The sequence below is a fragment of the Anser anser genome (assembly GCF_964211835.1).
Source record: "Anser anser genome assembly, chromosome: 20".
Taxonomy (NCBI): Eukaryota; Metazoa; Chordata; class Aves; order Anseriformes; family Anatidae; genus Anser; species Anser anser.
In genome coordinates, this window is record NC_139741.1 from 4,368,745 (window position 1) to 4,382,845 (window position 14,101).

Below are 14,101 nucleotides of genomic sequence, written 5' to 3' on the forward strand. Positions count from 1 at the left end.
ACGGTGGGTGCATTGCAGAGATGTGAAGCCACATAGTTTTAATAGCACCTCAGATGTGCAAAACACCTGAATACATGAGGTGAGGCACATTATGTTTCTAATTAAAGGCAAAACCTCACGCTATCGCTTGTGAATAACTGGCATTCCTACCACTACAGGGTATTCTACGAGCCAGCAGGCACACTGAGCTCGACACCCTGCCGCTCTGTGAATCTTCACCTCGCAATATTCACTGAGGCAAGAGGGAGCACCCTGGGGCTCGGACCTACGGCGCCGCGAGGGACTTTGTCCGCCCGCCGCCCCTGCCCCCTCAGCTGGGCCTTTCCTCGGCTGCCCCCTGGCGGCCGCGCCTCAGCCGGGCCGCGGGCCGCATGGGGCGAGCCGCGGCGGGCCGGGCGCGGCGGTCCCGGAGGGGCAGCGTCGCCGCCGCCTCCCCCGGGGCCGGGAGCCGCGGGGGGCGAGGGAAGAAGGCCGGAGGCTCCCGGGCAGGGCCCGGGGAGAAGGAGGTGCCCCCCGGGTCCGATGCCTTCGATCTGGGGGCGCAGAGCGGGCGCTGGGCCGCCTTCCGTGAGCGGCACCGGCTGAGCTGCGAGGAGGCGGCGCGGCTGCTGCTGGACGCCTTGTGAGTGAGTAGGGGGCCGGGCGGCACGGAGAGCTGCTGGGCAGGGGGATCCCCCTTGCAAAAAGCGGGTGTCCTGTGAAGTCTGCAGAGCCTCGGGGCCCTGCTTTCACAAATGCCCTTGGGGCTGTGCGAGGCTCACCTCCCAAATCTCCACCCCTGCGCTGCCGTTGCGGAGCACAGCACATCATCACCAGGCTACCACCAGCGGCTGGCTTTGAAAGGAAAATTTGAAAGGCAAAGGGTTTTCCTCTGTAGCTGGCGTTTGACCTGGCACGTTCGTGTTGCCGAGTTACTATGGAGGCGCCCTAGGGGAGAGGGAGAAGCACAAGCTCGGAGATTCCTTGATTCCATGAAGTTCCTCTGCAATCAAAATACAAAACGTGTTTGAAACGCTATGGGAGCCGACTGGTTTCTGCTGTTCCCAGCTTTTAAATGGCAGAGTATTAGTGGTACCGGAGCAGTTGTGGAAAAAACAGGGGAAAATTCCTTTCCCAGTTCCAAGAGGGCTGTCTTGTGATAATACCGCTCGTTTCCATGCATTGCTGATTGTGCTGCAGCTGAGGTCAGCATTTTGACCTGGACTGTGGCAGGGGAGCACACGTTCTGTATTGTAGGCAGAGTGTACTCTACTTGAACTGTAGTTCTTTCCTTTTCTTTTTGCTGTTTTAATTAAACCAGAAATGCAATTGCTGCAGAGGGCAAAAAACCATTCTCTACCTCACTCTGGAGCTTTTTATTTAAATGCATTTGAGTGGATACATTTTCAGTTGTTCTGCAAGTGCTCAAAGCAGAATTGAATAACTTAGTAGGCCATCAAAAATTGCATGCTTACATAACCTCTCTGTTGCTTCTCTCTCCAGTGAATACAGAGGTTTGGTCAAACACACAGGAGGCTGTCACTGCGGAGCCATCCGCTTTGAAGTCTGGGCTTCAGCAGATCTGCATGTTTTTAACTGCAAGTGAGTTTTTTTGGTTCCCTATTCTCATAGATGAATCCAAGCTCATACGCTTTTCCAATCAATGCTTTACAGCAAAAACAACATAAAACAACTGCAGAACATCCTCTGATCTGTTTCCATAGAGTAGATGCCTAATTATGTCCTGATCCAATATGGGATCAGTGCTGGAGATTTCAGATGCTGCATCTGTGGGGCTGGACTTCAGGTCTCACATCCATGCTCATGCAGAAAGTGTTGGGGAAGATCTGATGACTACAGGTGCTCAGCCATCTGCTTTATGTTTCCTCTAAGTACAGCGTACTCAAAGCACATCAATCCTTTTTTTAACTTGGTCTTCTCAAGTGAACATTACATTTCTGACCACATGTGCTTCAAACTACAACAGTGTCTGATTTCAGCAGTGATTCCCCCCCTCGCCTGCAATTAGTTTGCATCCAGCTCACAAGTAGGCTCTGCATCTCACTTCCATGTTTGCAAGATAATTAATGTTGGCGAAGTTGGCAAACTCTGGTATAAAAGATTAAATGGATTTCTTGGGGCTACAGTTCGTCCTTGATATGTCTATTGAGAATTGCATATGTGAATAAAAATAGCATATAATGTTTGCTCTGAGCAAATACCCTATTGGTTTACCTGCGTAGGGTTAGTCTGTTCCATGGGCATGCTTAGCCAAATGCTGCTACCACGAGTCCACTTTTGCCACTTACCTCTGATGCCAACAAGGAGCCGTTTTAGCTGTCAGTGGAATTTCAGTTGTCGAGAGGTCTGAGCTAGATCTGATTGCTGTGCTACAACTTGTCTGCTGCTTCTAGAAAGGTCTTCTCTTTCTTTTACAGCTGCAGCATTTGCACAAAGAAACAGAACAGACACTTCATTGTCCCAGCTTCGCGTTTCAAGTTGCTGAAGGTAGAGTAAGATTGCAGTAAGAACATGGCCATGAACACTAGCAGAAAGAAACTATCTAATCCATCTAATCCAGTATTATCCTCAAAGATGCAAGTGGCAGCCAGTTTTCTTGTCCTAAATTTGCCTTTGGCTGACTGGGGAAAAATATATGGATTTTATGCTGTTTGCCATGAGTGTGTTAGTGCATCTTATTTACTGAGCTGACATTAAAGCTCTTGGAGTTCTGAGCCTTGACCAGGATGGCCATGTGTATACACAAAGCACAGGGGTTCAGGAATGGAGCATGAATGCAAAATTCTGTATCTCAAGTAAAGTCAAGAAGAAGGTGGTATTTTTAGTTTTACATTTTTAGCTACAAACCCATAGAAAGTAATTAATCTATTTATGTGGAAAACCTATATTGCTTTTTGTTTCTGCTTAGGGTGCTGATAATTTGACAACATACACCTTCAACACACATCGTGCCCAGCACACATTCTGCAAGACCTGTGGTGTACAGAGCTTTTATACTCCTCGCTCTAATCCCGATGGTTATGGTAGGTAGAAACAGTAAACCTGGCAAACTGCGGTAACCAAAGTTAACCTCCAAGCAAAGCTTGGATGAAGACTCCATTGGCTACTAACGTGACAGCAGTGAGCAGGCATGGGCCTTCAGAGATTTTTCCTCAATTGATAAACATCTAGAACTGCAGCCTGAACCTGCAGCTGCTCCATAAGAAAGTCTCACCTATGATTTGTGGGCTCCTGTCCATGACATTTCTCTCAGCCTTACAGCATAGCTAGACTGACAGCATTAACTGTCAGTCCCTGAGATGCCCCATGCACAGAGTGCAGCCATGCAGGCATCTCCCGCTCTTTAGCCATGAAAAGCAGGTTTCTATGTACTCTCTCTTCAGGAATAGCTCCCCATTGTCTGGATGAAGGCACCGTGCACAGCATTGTTACGGAGGATATCAATGGCAAGGAATGGGAGAAGGCAGTGAAGGAACATAAGACCATCAGAGACATGTCAAAACCCTGACAGACCCTTCCAGCAGCTGAACTTGGAGCACTGCCACGGAAACGTAGCTTGGGCTTTCCTGGGTGGTGATGTTACCTGTTTTTTGTTTCTTAAGTAAATCTTTCTATGCTGCCTGTCCCATTCATTTGTGATTTTCAGTTTTCAAACTACCTCTGTTCCATAAACTACCCCAGGGGTGGTATTTTGGTAGTTTGCCTTTAGCTATGGTAAAGTTTAAATCAAAATAAACAGAACAAAGTTTAAAAAAAAATCTAGTCTTGGTTTGTATGCGTATTTCCTGTGTTTCAAGTCTGGCTTATCAAAATGTCCTACGTAAGATAATCTCTTGCTTAGAACATAACACTAGCTTACACCATTTTTTCTCGATTGACCTGAATGAATTTACAAAGATTTAGAGTTAAAGGGGATTAGAAAGAGCTTACTAGGCCCAAGTTCTGTAAAGCATTTATACAGGTGCTTAGCTGTGTGCCACAGAGGGACCACTGATGTTAGTCGTGTGATTAAGTACTGTTTTGCTTAAGCCTGGACTCGCTCATGGTTTTAAGGCTGAGTAGGGATATGCTTAGGCACTGACTCAGGGCCAGGGCACATAATTCATCAATGTCAAACTCTTATAACAATGGACACAGGCTTTAGTACAACCAGGAGCTCACCTGTTGTCTTCAGCAGGAGGAGGGGGATGCGCTCACAGCAACAGATCAGGATCTGCAATCTGGGCTCTAATCTTGACTATGCAATGGCTAGCAGTGCAGATGCACGGAAGATGCCTCCTGCAGATATGAGCCTACATTAATGAGTGCAAAGGCCTACAGAAATGTGAAGCATTGCTGACTTTGCTATACATAGAATCCCAAATCACTAGTAAAATCTCTCTATAATCTAAGGAATTACATCACTGAAAACTGATTTCTCCTTCACTTACCTTTTAACATGAAGGGAGAGGATCTTGCAGTTGTCTTTTAGGTAAGTTGAACTGCTTTTGAAACATCTCTTGCAATTTTTATATCTCCATATATGTTCTACAAAAGGTCTCTTGCAACTCATTCTTACATCATGTTGAAACTTTTCTGAGTTGATCTCAAGCCCCATGTTCTGAAGCAAGAAGAAATGCTCATGTTTTGTGAGGGAAACTCTGGGAAGGAAGAGCCTGCAACACAATGTGTCTGAAAGAAGCAGTAGCAGCTTTATGAGTGCAATTAGAGAAAATTGAGTAATTTCTGATGCTTTATTCATAAGCTTTGGCTTTTTGAAGTTCTGACTGAGTAAGACAGGTCTTGTGGTTCTGGTTTTACCTGTGGAGATAGCATGATAGAAAAGTCTCTCCCGATATTTGGATTTTACAAAAGCACCAAGAGGAAAAGTTCCCAGCCATCTTTGCAGCTGTATCTTCCTGGGGAAAAACAGTGTGTGCTATATCTTCTCTAATGCAGAATACTCCTGCATTTGAATCTTAACTAGGTTAATTCAAATTTCTTATCATATTTAAGCTTCTGCAGTGAGAAAATAGAGCAGCTGTTAAACCTGCTTCATCTCAATGTATCAGGTGACAGCAGATTCAGGAGAAAGTTTATACAAACTGTTTTTTGTAGTCTGAAAGAATGCTACATAGAGAGAATCCTGTCCTCCTGAGTATGTAACAGTTGAGTTTCCTCCAGTGGTTGTCCTGGCACAGTCTTTTTTGGCTCATTCTTTCACTCTTGAAGTTGTGAGCGTCGTCTTTTACAGAAGACGGAGTGAATTGATCACCATATAACGTGAGAAAAGCATATAGACACGGCGAAACCAGAGCAGCTGGCTGCGATGACACCGCATGGCTCTCTAGAAGGACAAATAGTTGAGAAACCATTACAAAAACATTCCTGACCTAATGTGAGGGCAGTTTTCAAAGCCTCCTGTCAAGTTCACTGCCAATTTACAGGACAGCTGATTTCAGTGAGCAGGGAAGTTTTAAGAGGCAGAACGCTGCCTGCTCTGAGGCCAAAGGGCAGGGAGAGGCCTGTCTGCCCCTGAGTAGCTGGTGTGCTGCCTAGTGTCCAGAGAGGTCCTGCTAGAAAGGATGTTATCAGCTGCAGATTGGTGCTGTGACAGTTTTGTCCTGTAACTCTTGCTCCCTACATGGTATCTCATGCCTGGGTGTTCACATGCTGGGGAAGCAGAAACGTGATAGGTGTGCATCTGAGAACACACAGTGTGCTGCTTCCGATCATAAGCTGCCAGCTGAAACTTAATCTATTTATAGCGCACCAGCTTAAAAAGTTCAGGTTTCAGAAACAAAAACCACAAGGGAATAACGTCACCCTTATCAGAGCAATTTCCATACATAACACTGGCTTTTAGCAGCCACAAAAAGCAGGTAAGTTTCCCTACATCTTACATCCTGGACCCAGCGTAAAACTCAGTGCACTGAAGATCTCTGAGCTGTAAATCTGCTCGGCCCTGTCCTGCGATCTACACAGCACTTGAAGCAACCCGTCTTGTCCTTTTGCGTTTCACAAATCACTGAAGATTATTCACTAATGACATTTATAATCCATGTATGTAATTATTTGTGAAGTTCCCTGTGAATACAACACTTCTGACTAAAGCCTTCACAATGATGATGAGCTATTCAAACAGGCTAAGCAGGTATCAAGCATCTCACCCTGGCTTGCTCAGTCTCCTCCTCCGTGAGTATGAAGAGCGCATCGCTGGGCAGGAGGCAGGACAGGGGGACATCCAGGACCGAGAGGTACTTTCGGAACAGATTTACTGACTCAAGTACAAGCACACGGCACCCTAGACAGAGAAAGAGGAGAAATATTTCAAAACAATGATACTGTTGTGCTCATCGTAAGGCGCTCATCTCTCCGGGCTCAGCAGGCCTTTGCAGGCTCCTCTGTGTTGCTGGTAATACAGATCCTTTCTGCATAAAAGGGGAGCAAATGCTACTCAAGCTTCTGCCAGGGTTGTGCGGAGTCTGTGTCCATGACCATTTGTATTTGTGGTCTGTGAAAGGCAAAGCTAGCTCTGAAGAGCAGAGTGGTTTTTTGCTTATAATTTAAATTACTACGTATTACATATTATTATTACATATAATTTAAATTACTACATATTTAGGCTTCAAGGAAAAAGTACAGGATGGCTTTCTGAATGCTGGTACTGTATCTTATAATGAAAATTTAAAATAACTGCCTCTGGTTCATTGACAAAAATGGCATTTCCTCTTTCTACTCCAATTCTTAGCTACAGAAAAAAATATTTACAAGACTCAGGAATTACTGTATCAAATATTAACTCAGGCAGGCAGTTACAGTTTAACAGAATTCCAGGATACATTGTTCAGATGTTTGTGCTGAAGCAGATTAAGGGAATGTATATAAAAATTCTACTGACATTTACTTTTATTTTTTTCTTTTAAAGAGCCTCTTGAACTCAAAAATTGTTTTGTTTGTTTTTCTTTTTGAACCATGGCTAAATTGTCTTCACTGATGAGCTAAGAGCTACTGATGGTATCATTAGGAGCCTGCAGCTCTTGAGGGAAGGAGCTGCTTTGGGATTTCTTAGGGGCTCAGAGGCTGCTGTCATTATGCTCCACACTTCAGACGTTAAAGACAGAAGAAACCAAAGTCACAGTTTACACAGGTGGTCAGATGTGCAATTAGATTTGCAATGAGATTTTTTTCAGCGTGCCCTTCAACAATGAAATTATACAAAGGAGACAAAGAACAATGCTGAATTGCTACAAAGGCTGCCTAATGGGCCATTTCAGCGGGAGCCTATGCTCACATCCAATACTGCTTAAGCTGTTACGTCCCAAGAACAGCGCGCATTGGCGGTGCTCAAATCCCTCTGGGCTCTAAAATGTAGGCACAGCTTGTGTCACCTTAAGGGAGAAGATTATCCAGGACAGGGGCAGAAGCAAAAATCTTCTAGAAGAATAATTATGCAAGGTGTTTTTTTGAGAGAGGTGATGGTGCCTTTGCTAGGAGATGTGTGTGCAGATCTGCTTCTGCTCAAGGATCTTATCCCAGGAGGGTCTGAACAGTCGACGTGCTGCTAACCTCCCTCCTTTGGATGTTTGGTAGATCCTGCAGTTTAGCCTTTACAAAGAACAAGATAGGAAAACAAAACTTACTGCTTTTATGGTGAATGAATTTCCTGGAGACACAAGGGAAGAAGCTACCAAAGGTCTCAGTGGTAGAGCATGGTAATCAAAGATACCCCACCAGCATCACTCCTCTCCCAGGCAGGGGCCTGTGGCACACTGCACCCAGGAGCAGACAGCGTACACGGGATAAACCCCCACAGATCCCCTCGCGATTAATTTGTGCCCCCCCTGCCTCTTCTCAGTGACACTAACTCACTTTGCTGCAGTGACAAGCTTTGCTTTTATTCCGGCCAAAGCCTGCAATAGCAGGACAGGGCAGCCCTCATCGACTCCCTCCAGCACATCTCCCAGTCCTTCAATTCCTTTCTTCTCTCTCCTTCAGAAGAACGATACACAATTTGTCCTTGCTTTCGAACAGCCTTTCCCACTCACAAAAGCAAAACTGGTGACTTTTTTTTCCCCAGCACCACGGAGGGTTCCAGGACCACGTTCCCCTTCCGGTCCTCTTTTTGGACTGATCCTAGACCACGAGTCCCCAGCAGGCTGGATGCAGCAGAGCAGGCACTCAAAGTAGAGCGCTTTTCTCCTGCTCTGGGCACTAAGGGGCAGGGTCAGAGGAGTCCCAGGACATCACTGGCACTTCCATACTGCCAGACTCCAACACTACTAGCCAGTGCCGTGCCAGGAACCGGAGGAAAACCTTCCTGCAGCCCCCCAGCAGCTGCTGCAGCCCCGGGCTGCCGGGAGATGGCGGTGTGCGGCAGCTGCGAGCAGGCACCGGGCTGCCCGGGCTTGGCTCGCTTTTGGCACCCCTCTGCCCTCCTGCCTTATCTGTGTCAGCGCTGCTCCCTGCTGTGGCCTCAGCCGTCCGGCCCTTGCAAGGTCATCATCTCCGTCCCTGCAGAGCAGCAGCTGTGCGACGCCATCTGGAAGGGCCGGTGGCGGTGCCAAGCTCCCTGCAGCGAGTCCTGGGACGTGCAGGAGCGCAGGCAGTGTGTGACCTGCACAGCCTGGGCTGCTTCCTGACCTCCTGCTGCGCTCCGCCTTGACACGTGAGTTGCCACGAGGATCCAGCTTGCTGCTGTGAAGGATGCTCTGCAGTCAGAAATGTGTTGCTGCTGCACACAGAAGTGCCCTGGCAGCTCTTAGGCGCTCACTAAAGACTCTTCTTGCTTCCAAGTAGCAAACTTGTCCTCTTTTTACCCTAATGTGCCAATACTCACACGTGTAAGGCTTGTAGGTTGTGTGCCTGCTGTACACAGACCTAGGAGAAACCGAACCTGGTGATGTGCCACCAGTAGGGCTGTGGCAGAGACTGCTCTCTCCCATCACTGCAGAGATCCTCAGGGCTGCCCAGCAGCCGCCTCTGCTCAGTGTGTAGTTTCAGAGAGGAGTTGTTTTGGTGCTGCACTATGGCTCAGCAGAGGAAAGGCACTGATGCTGATCCTCTTGCTCTCGTAGTCGGCATTCCTACCTGCTTGCATTTTAGTCTTTAAGCGGGGAGGACAGAATTAGAGCAAACATGGTGCAAGGGGTCTTGCCTTTCTTGGACCCTGGCAATGCCTCATGAATTCCAGTTTGCAAGGCCTGGTGTAGGGTTATCCACCACCAATTTTTAAGCCTGGGCTGCTCTGTTAAACAGAGCTCTGTCCTCTCTGCGCTCTCCTTCCTCACCATTTTTTCCCCAAGAAATACTAATGCACGCAGCAACTGCCCACTTCAGTTCCCCAAAGCTCAGCAGTAAGGCCCCAAAACAACTGGAAGTGAACTTGGAATTGATCAGTCTGGCTTTCTGGGCCCCCATCAGCCAGCCAGGCAAAGCAATGGGCATTCAAGCTGCACAAAATGACAGGCACCGTGAGAGTCATCTGTGCTAGTGATATGACAAGGATCTGCACATGCTGACAGCAAAGGCTGCTCTGCATGAGAACGTGAGATGAAATGAGGCAGGGAAGGAATGTACAGTCCAGCGAGAGATGGAAAAGGGTTCAGAGAAACAGGCTGCTCCCTGCCAACCAGGGTAAGAGAAGTGCTGCCATTGATGAGTCCACTCCTGTGACACCAGCAGGTGAAGCTTTTCGGAGCCTGTTGTGCCTGTGACCTGGGCAGGATGGGATTAACAGTGTAATACAACCTCTCTAGGTTGGCAGAAAGGGCAAGATCAATATAGCTGGTGGATTAGGCCTAGAATAGAAGTGCATGAAGCCTGAAGCCTGTTTGGCTTGGCTTTCTACTTCCAAATCACTTATGCAGCAAGTATGCCTAGAATGAGAAGATTATTAACAGATCTGTGTGTGCTAAAGGCTTGTACTGCTCCTGACAGACGTTAGCACACCAATTCTTTTGAAAGAGTGGTGGTTATAGCCGGACAGGGCCAGCAGTAGGGGTGGATGCATATCCAGCAGCTGTCTCGTCTTCTTGAAACAAGCCTACGTGCTCGCCCCTGGCCTGGAGAACTTGATTACAGATTATAAAAAGCCTGTTGTCTTTATGCTGGCTAAGGGTATTAGAAAGCAAAGCAGGATATTTAGGGTGCTCATTTGCATATCAGTGAGGCAATGCAAGGCTTAGCTGGCTTTTGCATTTGCAGAGAGATTTTCTCTGGATTCCCAGATCACGTGGGCTTACACAGGTTCACCTGCAAATACTTCCCTCTTACCAACAAGAGAGCAGGACGTTTCCATGGCCTGAACATGCCTTTCGGCTCTATCCAGACAGCCTCAATCCCAGCATCACTCTTGTTTCATTAAGCCCCTCTGATGCACAGCCCTGCACGCCTGCCAGATCAAATTATAAATACCAGGAATTTCAATGAGACTGGAACTATATTTGGAAAGGCTTAGCGTAAGCAGCAGCATGGGAGCTCCCCGTTCCTTTGGCGTTTGTAGGTCATGTCAGATGTGATGTAATCAGAGCAGCAAGGCTTTCATATAGCTTCAGGAGTTTCTTGATGCTGCTGGAGAGATGGAAACGCTATCTATATGTGGGTCTGTTTCAAACCTGAACCAATTTGATGCACAGCCCATCCAGCCTATTCAGGACCACAGTGCACCTATCAAACCAGCACGAACAGAGCATGAAGCTGGTTCAGTCTAGATAAGGCCTGACATTCAGCAGTGACATCCACCACTGCAGTTCCTTGTTCCTTCTCCTTACTGCACACAGCACATACGCAGCTCTTTGCTGCATCCCAAAGCTGAAAAATTGAACTTCCTGGGAAAGAAGTTGGCATTAATACCCACATTTCATAGATGGGGGAATTGAAGAGACTAGAGTGAGAATTCAGTCAGGGCCTTGTGCCATACTGGCTCCAGCCCTCTCCACTAGACCTTGGTCTGCAACGTGTTACTAGCAGAGAATTAAAACTGATTTTGGACTTATATTCAAGCAAGACATCAACAAACATAGAGCAAACACTGAGTCACACCACTGACACAACCCCAAAGGACAGGAAAGACACCAACTCCTCAAACCGGACAGCAAAGTGACTGTGGAGGAGCCTGAGCTGGTGAAAAGCTGCAGGGATATAAAAGAGCGAGGAAGGGTTCAGCTGTGGGTTTCATTTGCATTTCAAATAGAGCTGAGTTAGGCATATGAAACCCTGGACAGAACATGCATGTAAAAGGTTGCTTAATGCCTGCAGGGTCATGGATGTTTTGTGTGACGTACCTTCAGGTAACTTCTGCTCTGAATGCAGGTACCTGTGAATGAAGAGATAAACGTAGGTAAATAATCAATGAAGTTACTCAAATCCTGATTTTACAGGTATGAACTCTGTATGCTAAATTAATCCCTTTCTCTTAATACACACATTTACAATGGCTGATCTTAAAAGAAAGTTCAGGAGCAGACACCAGATGCATATGTCAGGTAGTGGTAAGACTCATTCCCCACAATTCTGCCATTACTTTTCTCATGCTGGCTGCTTGGACACAGTACAAATAACTTCCATATATCCAATTCACTCTCAAATGCCTCATGTTGTACTAAGGGAAACTGTAGGAGGCTGCCAAAGGCTATTCACCTCTGAGAGCATTTGCTCTTTAAAGTCCTTGCTTACTGCCCAGGGACATAGCTGACAGTTCCTGCTTGGGGACCGGCTTCCTTTTGTCTAACCCATGCTGGCACTGGAACATCCAAGAAGCTCTGACTTGTTGCTCACTAAGACTTTGATCTTTTCATTACTTTTTCCTGGGAAGTTTCTGTATAAAAATGTGTTCTGTGGAAACAGAATGAGGGGTCAAGCACAGGACGCTTGAAAAGTGATGGTACTCCCATTAAGAAGTGTAAGCAAGTGATCCTGATATGCTGAAAGTGTCTGAGGGTGTTAGCCTCAATCCTTTTTAATTCTCATGATTTTCCTGTTCTAGTCTGTGGTTTGTGGCCTCAAAGCACTTAGGCTTACATCACCACTTGCACTGCCTCCAAATTTGGCCCATCACAGGGATGGGAGGAAGCAGGCCTCCAGCAGATGGCACTCAGAGCTGTCCCACACCCAGGCTTGCTCTTCCGTAAGAAGAAAAATCCAAACAATGGAACATTTGCCAAAAAGAGAAAGGAAATAAAAAAAGGAAAATTATTTAACCCTGTGTAATATTTAAAAAGATTGTTATCATCTTACAGTGGTGTATTTAACGAAGGACAATGTGACAGTTCATGTGTAAATCAACCAGGATAAAACATACATTATATGTAAACTGTTATGTTTCTCTAGTCACTTTCAAACTAGGATTATCTCTGGCTATTGGTTAAGTTCAAGGAAAAGGATTAGCTACACAGGCGTAGACAAAATAGGAAGCACTGAGTAATGAATACCCAAAGCAATTCAAAGCAAAAGTCAAGCCAGAAATGCAGGTCATGACAGAACTCAAACAGCAATCAGAAGACATATGCCTTAAATAGACTCTCCTGCTGATGCTCTCTTCTCCTCCAGAGCCAAAGATCTGCAAGCAATACCATTTTACACTAAACAATGGCCTTGTAATACTGACTTGGCCACCTTCTACCCCACTACTCAAGCCCTACTGTTCAGACATTGCCAGCAATTTTTCAGGGCTGGGAGGAAAGGTTTAAGTTATCTCCATTAATGTCGGCTCTTCTCTTCTGTTCGAGGCTTCTTTCCCCCCAGCGAGGATGTGGCCACCCAAAGAGGTGATTCAGCACTTGGTAAAGCTAGCAGGGTGGGAACTTTTTAAAACAACCTTGAAGAGAGAAAGCAGTGAGAGGTTGTGAAATTTGGCTAACTATCCCAAGTCCCAGTACCTGTTCTATAGAGGGAACTTCAAAGCACTAACTGACAACAAAATAAAGGTTGTGAAGAGCTGCTCGACCAGTGAACAAATAATAACTATCCCTGGCCACTAGAAACAGAAACAAAGAGAGACCCAGTCCATATGGAAAAGTTTCAGCAGGAGCAGAGGGTATCTTCAACAGAAGGAAAGTTTTTATCCAGCAGAAAATTAAGGAGCTTGTGTTTCTATAAAGGTTCAGAGAGACACAAAGTATTTGGTTACTGAAAGGTCCTTAATGCTACAGCCAGGCAGACATGACACTGATCTGGAAGAACAGGCACAGAGAAACTCTGGTTCTCTCCTTATCCTTTTAGTCCTGAGCCAAATGTTTCAATACTCGGCAAGGCTCCGTGCAGAGGTCTGGGAATGGGCTCCACCCAGATGCAGAGGAATTGCAGCCTTGTTCATCTGTATTTCTCAGGCTAGAGATGGCAACAACTGTGGTTGCAGAGAGAGAGAGAGAGAGAGAGAGAGCACAACACAAAACTCTTCCTCCTGCACACATTCATAAAACTAGCCAATCCTCTCCCAAATCAATCTCTTGCTCCCATCTCCACCCTGCTGGAGCTGTCTCCATGGGACGCTTCCAAGTAGGGGAGAGGTTGCAGCTGTCTGTTGTTGCCATTTTGGGAATGTTGTTTTATAGATTGGACTTGCTGTGGTTTGGGTGAAATGAAAGAGTTTGGCATAAAATCTCGACAAGTCAAACACAAACAGGCTCTTTTTCTGGAGCTTTTTCCATTATTTTTTTTTTCCAGACAGACCTTTTATAAATTGTTTTTCTTTTTAAATACAAAGTGATCTAAGGTGGCTTGTTCCCACCCACCCACCAAGTGCTAGAGACCAGCCAACTACAGGACACCTCGCACTGCACCCCCTTCATTACACCTGTAGGAGGTTTCAGACCCATGTCTGAAGGGAACTGAGACCCTCTGCAATGAACTCTAAGAGGCAGTGCGACCTGCGATGGCACCCGCCAACTCTGCACTGCAAGGACTCAGCCCCAGCTCCCCAGTCCAGGACCAGTAGCTATCTGAAAGCTATTGCTGCCTGTAGCTATTACCTGTGTCTGCCCAGCAGAAAAACTGCAATGGTCCAACGACCCCCCTCCAGCAAACTGCAGAGCTGAGTCAGCTCCCAGATTCCCTGTCTTTATTCAGTCAACCTCAAGGAAAGCTGCGGGCAAAGCGGGCGGGCTAGCTCCCAAGTACAGAC

The 14,101-nt window shown here is 46.5% G+C and overlaps 2 protein-coding genes across 2 annotated transcripts in view; one reads left to right on the forward strand and one right to left on the reverse strand.

Annotated features, from left to right (window-relative positions):
• The first annotated feature begins 336 nt into the window (after positions 1 to 336).
• CENPV (centromere protein V) lies at positions 337 to 3,758 on the forward strand. Its single transcript, XM_083806471.1, has 5 exons — positions 337 to 622; positions 1,483 to 1,581; positions 2,418 to 2,487; positions 2,909 to 3,023; positions 3,384 to 3,758. The coding sequence occupies exons 1-5, from the start codon at positions 372 to 374 to the stop codon at positions 3,506 to 3,508; spliced, it is 660 nt and encodes a 219-aa protein (XP_083662597.1). The 5' UTR covers positions 337 to 371; the 3' UTR covers positions 3,509 to 3,758.
• A 956-nt stretch (positions 3,759 to 4,714) lies between these two features.
• The window catches only part of PIGL (phosphatidylinositol glycan anchor biosynthesis class L), a 61,268-nt gene continuing 51,881 nt past the window's right edge, over positions 4,715 to 14,101 (reverse strand). The window contains exons 5-7 of the mRNA XM_083806466.1: positions 11,265 to 11,296; positions 6,150 to 6,283; positions 4,715 to 5,326 (exon numbers count right to left, since the gene is read on the reverse strand). Coding sequence (XP_083662592.1) covers positions 5,228 to 5,326; positions 6,150 to 6,283; positions 11,265 to 11,296 — 265 coding nt within the window. The 3' untranslated portion in view covers positions 4,715 to 5,227. The remainder of the gene's footprint in view (positions 5,327 to 6,149; positions 6,284 to 11,264; positions 11,297 to 14,101) is intronic.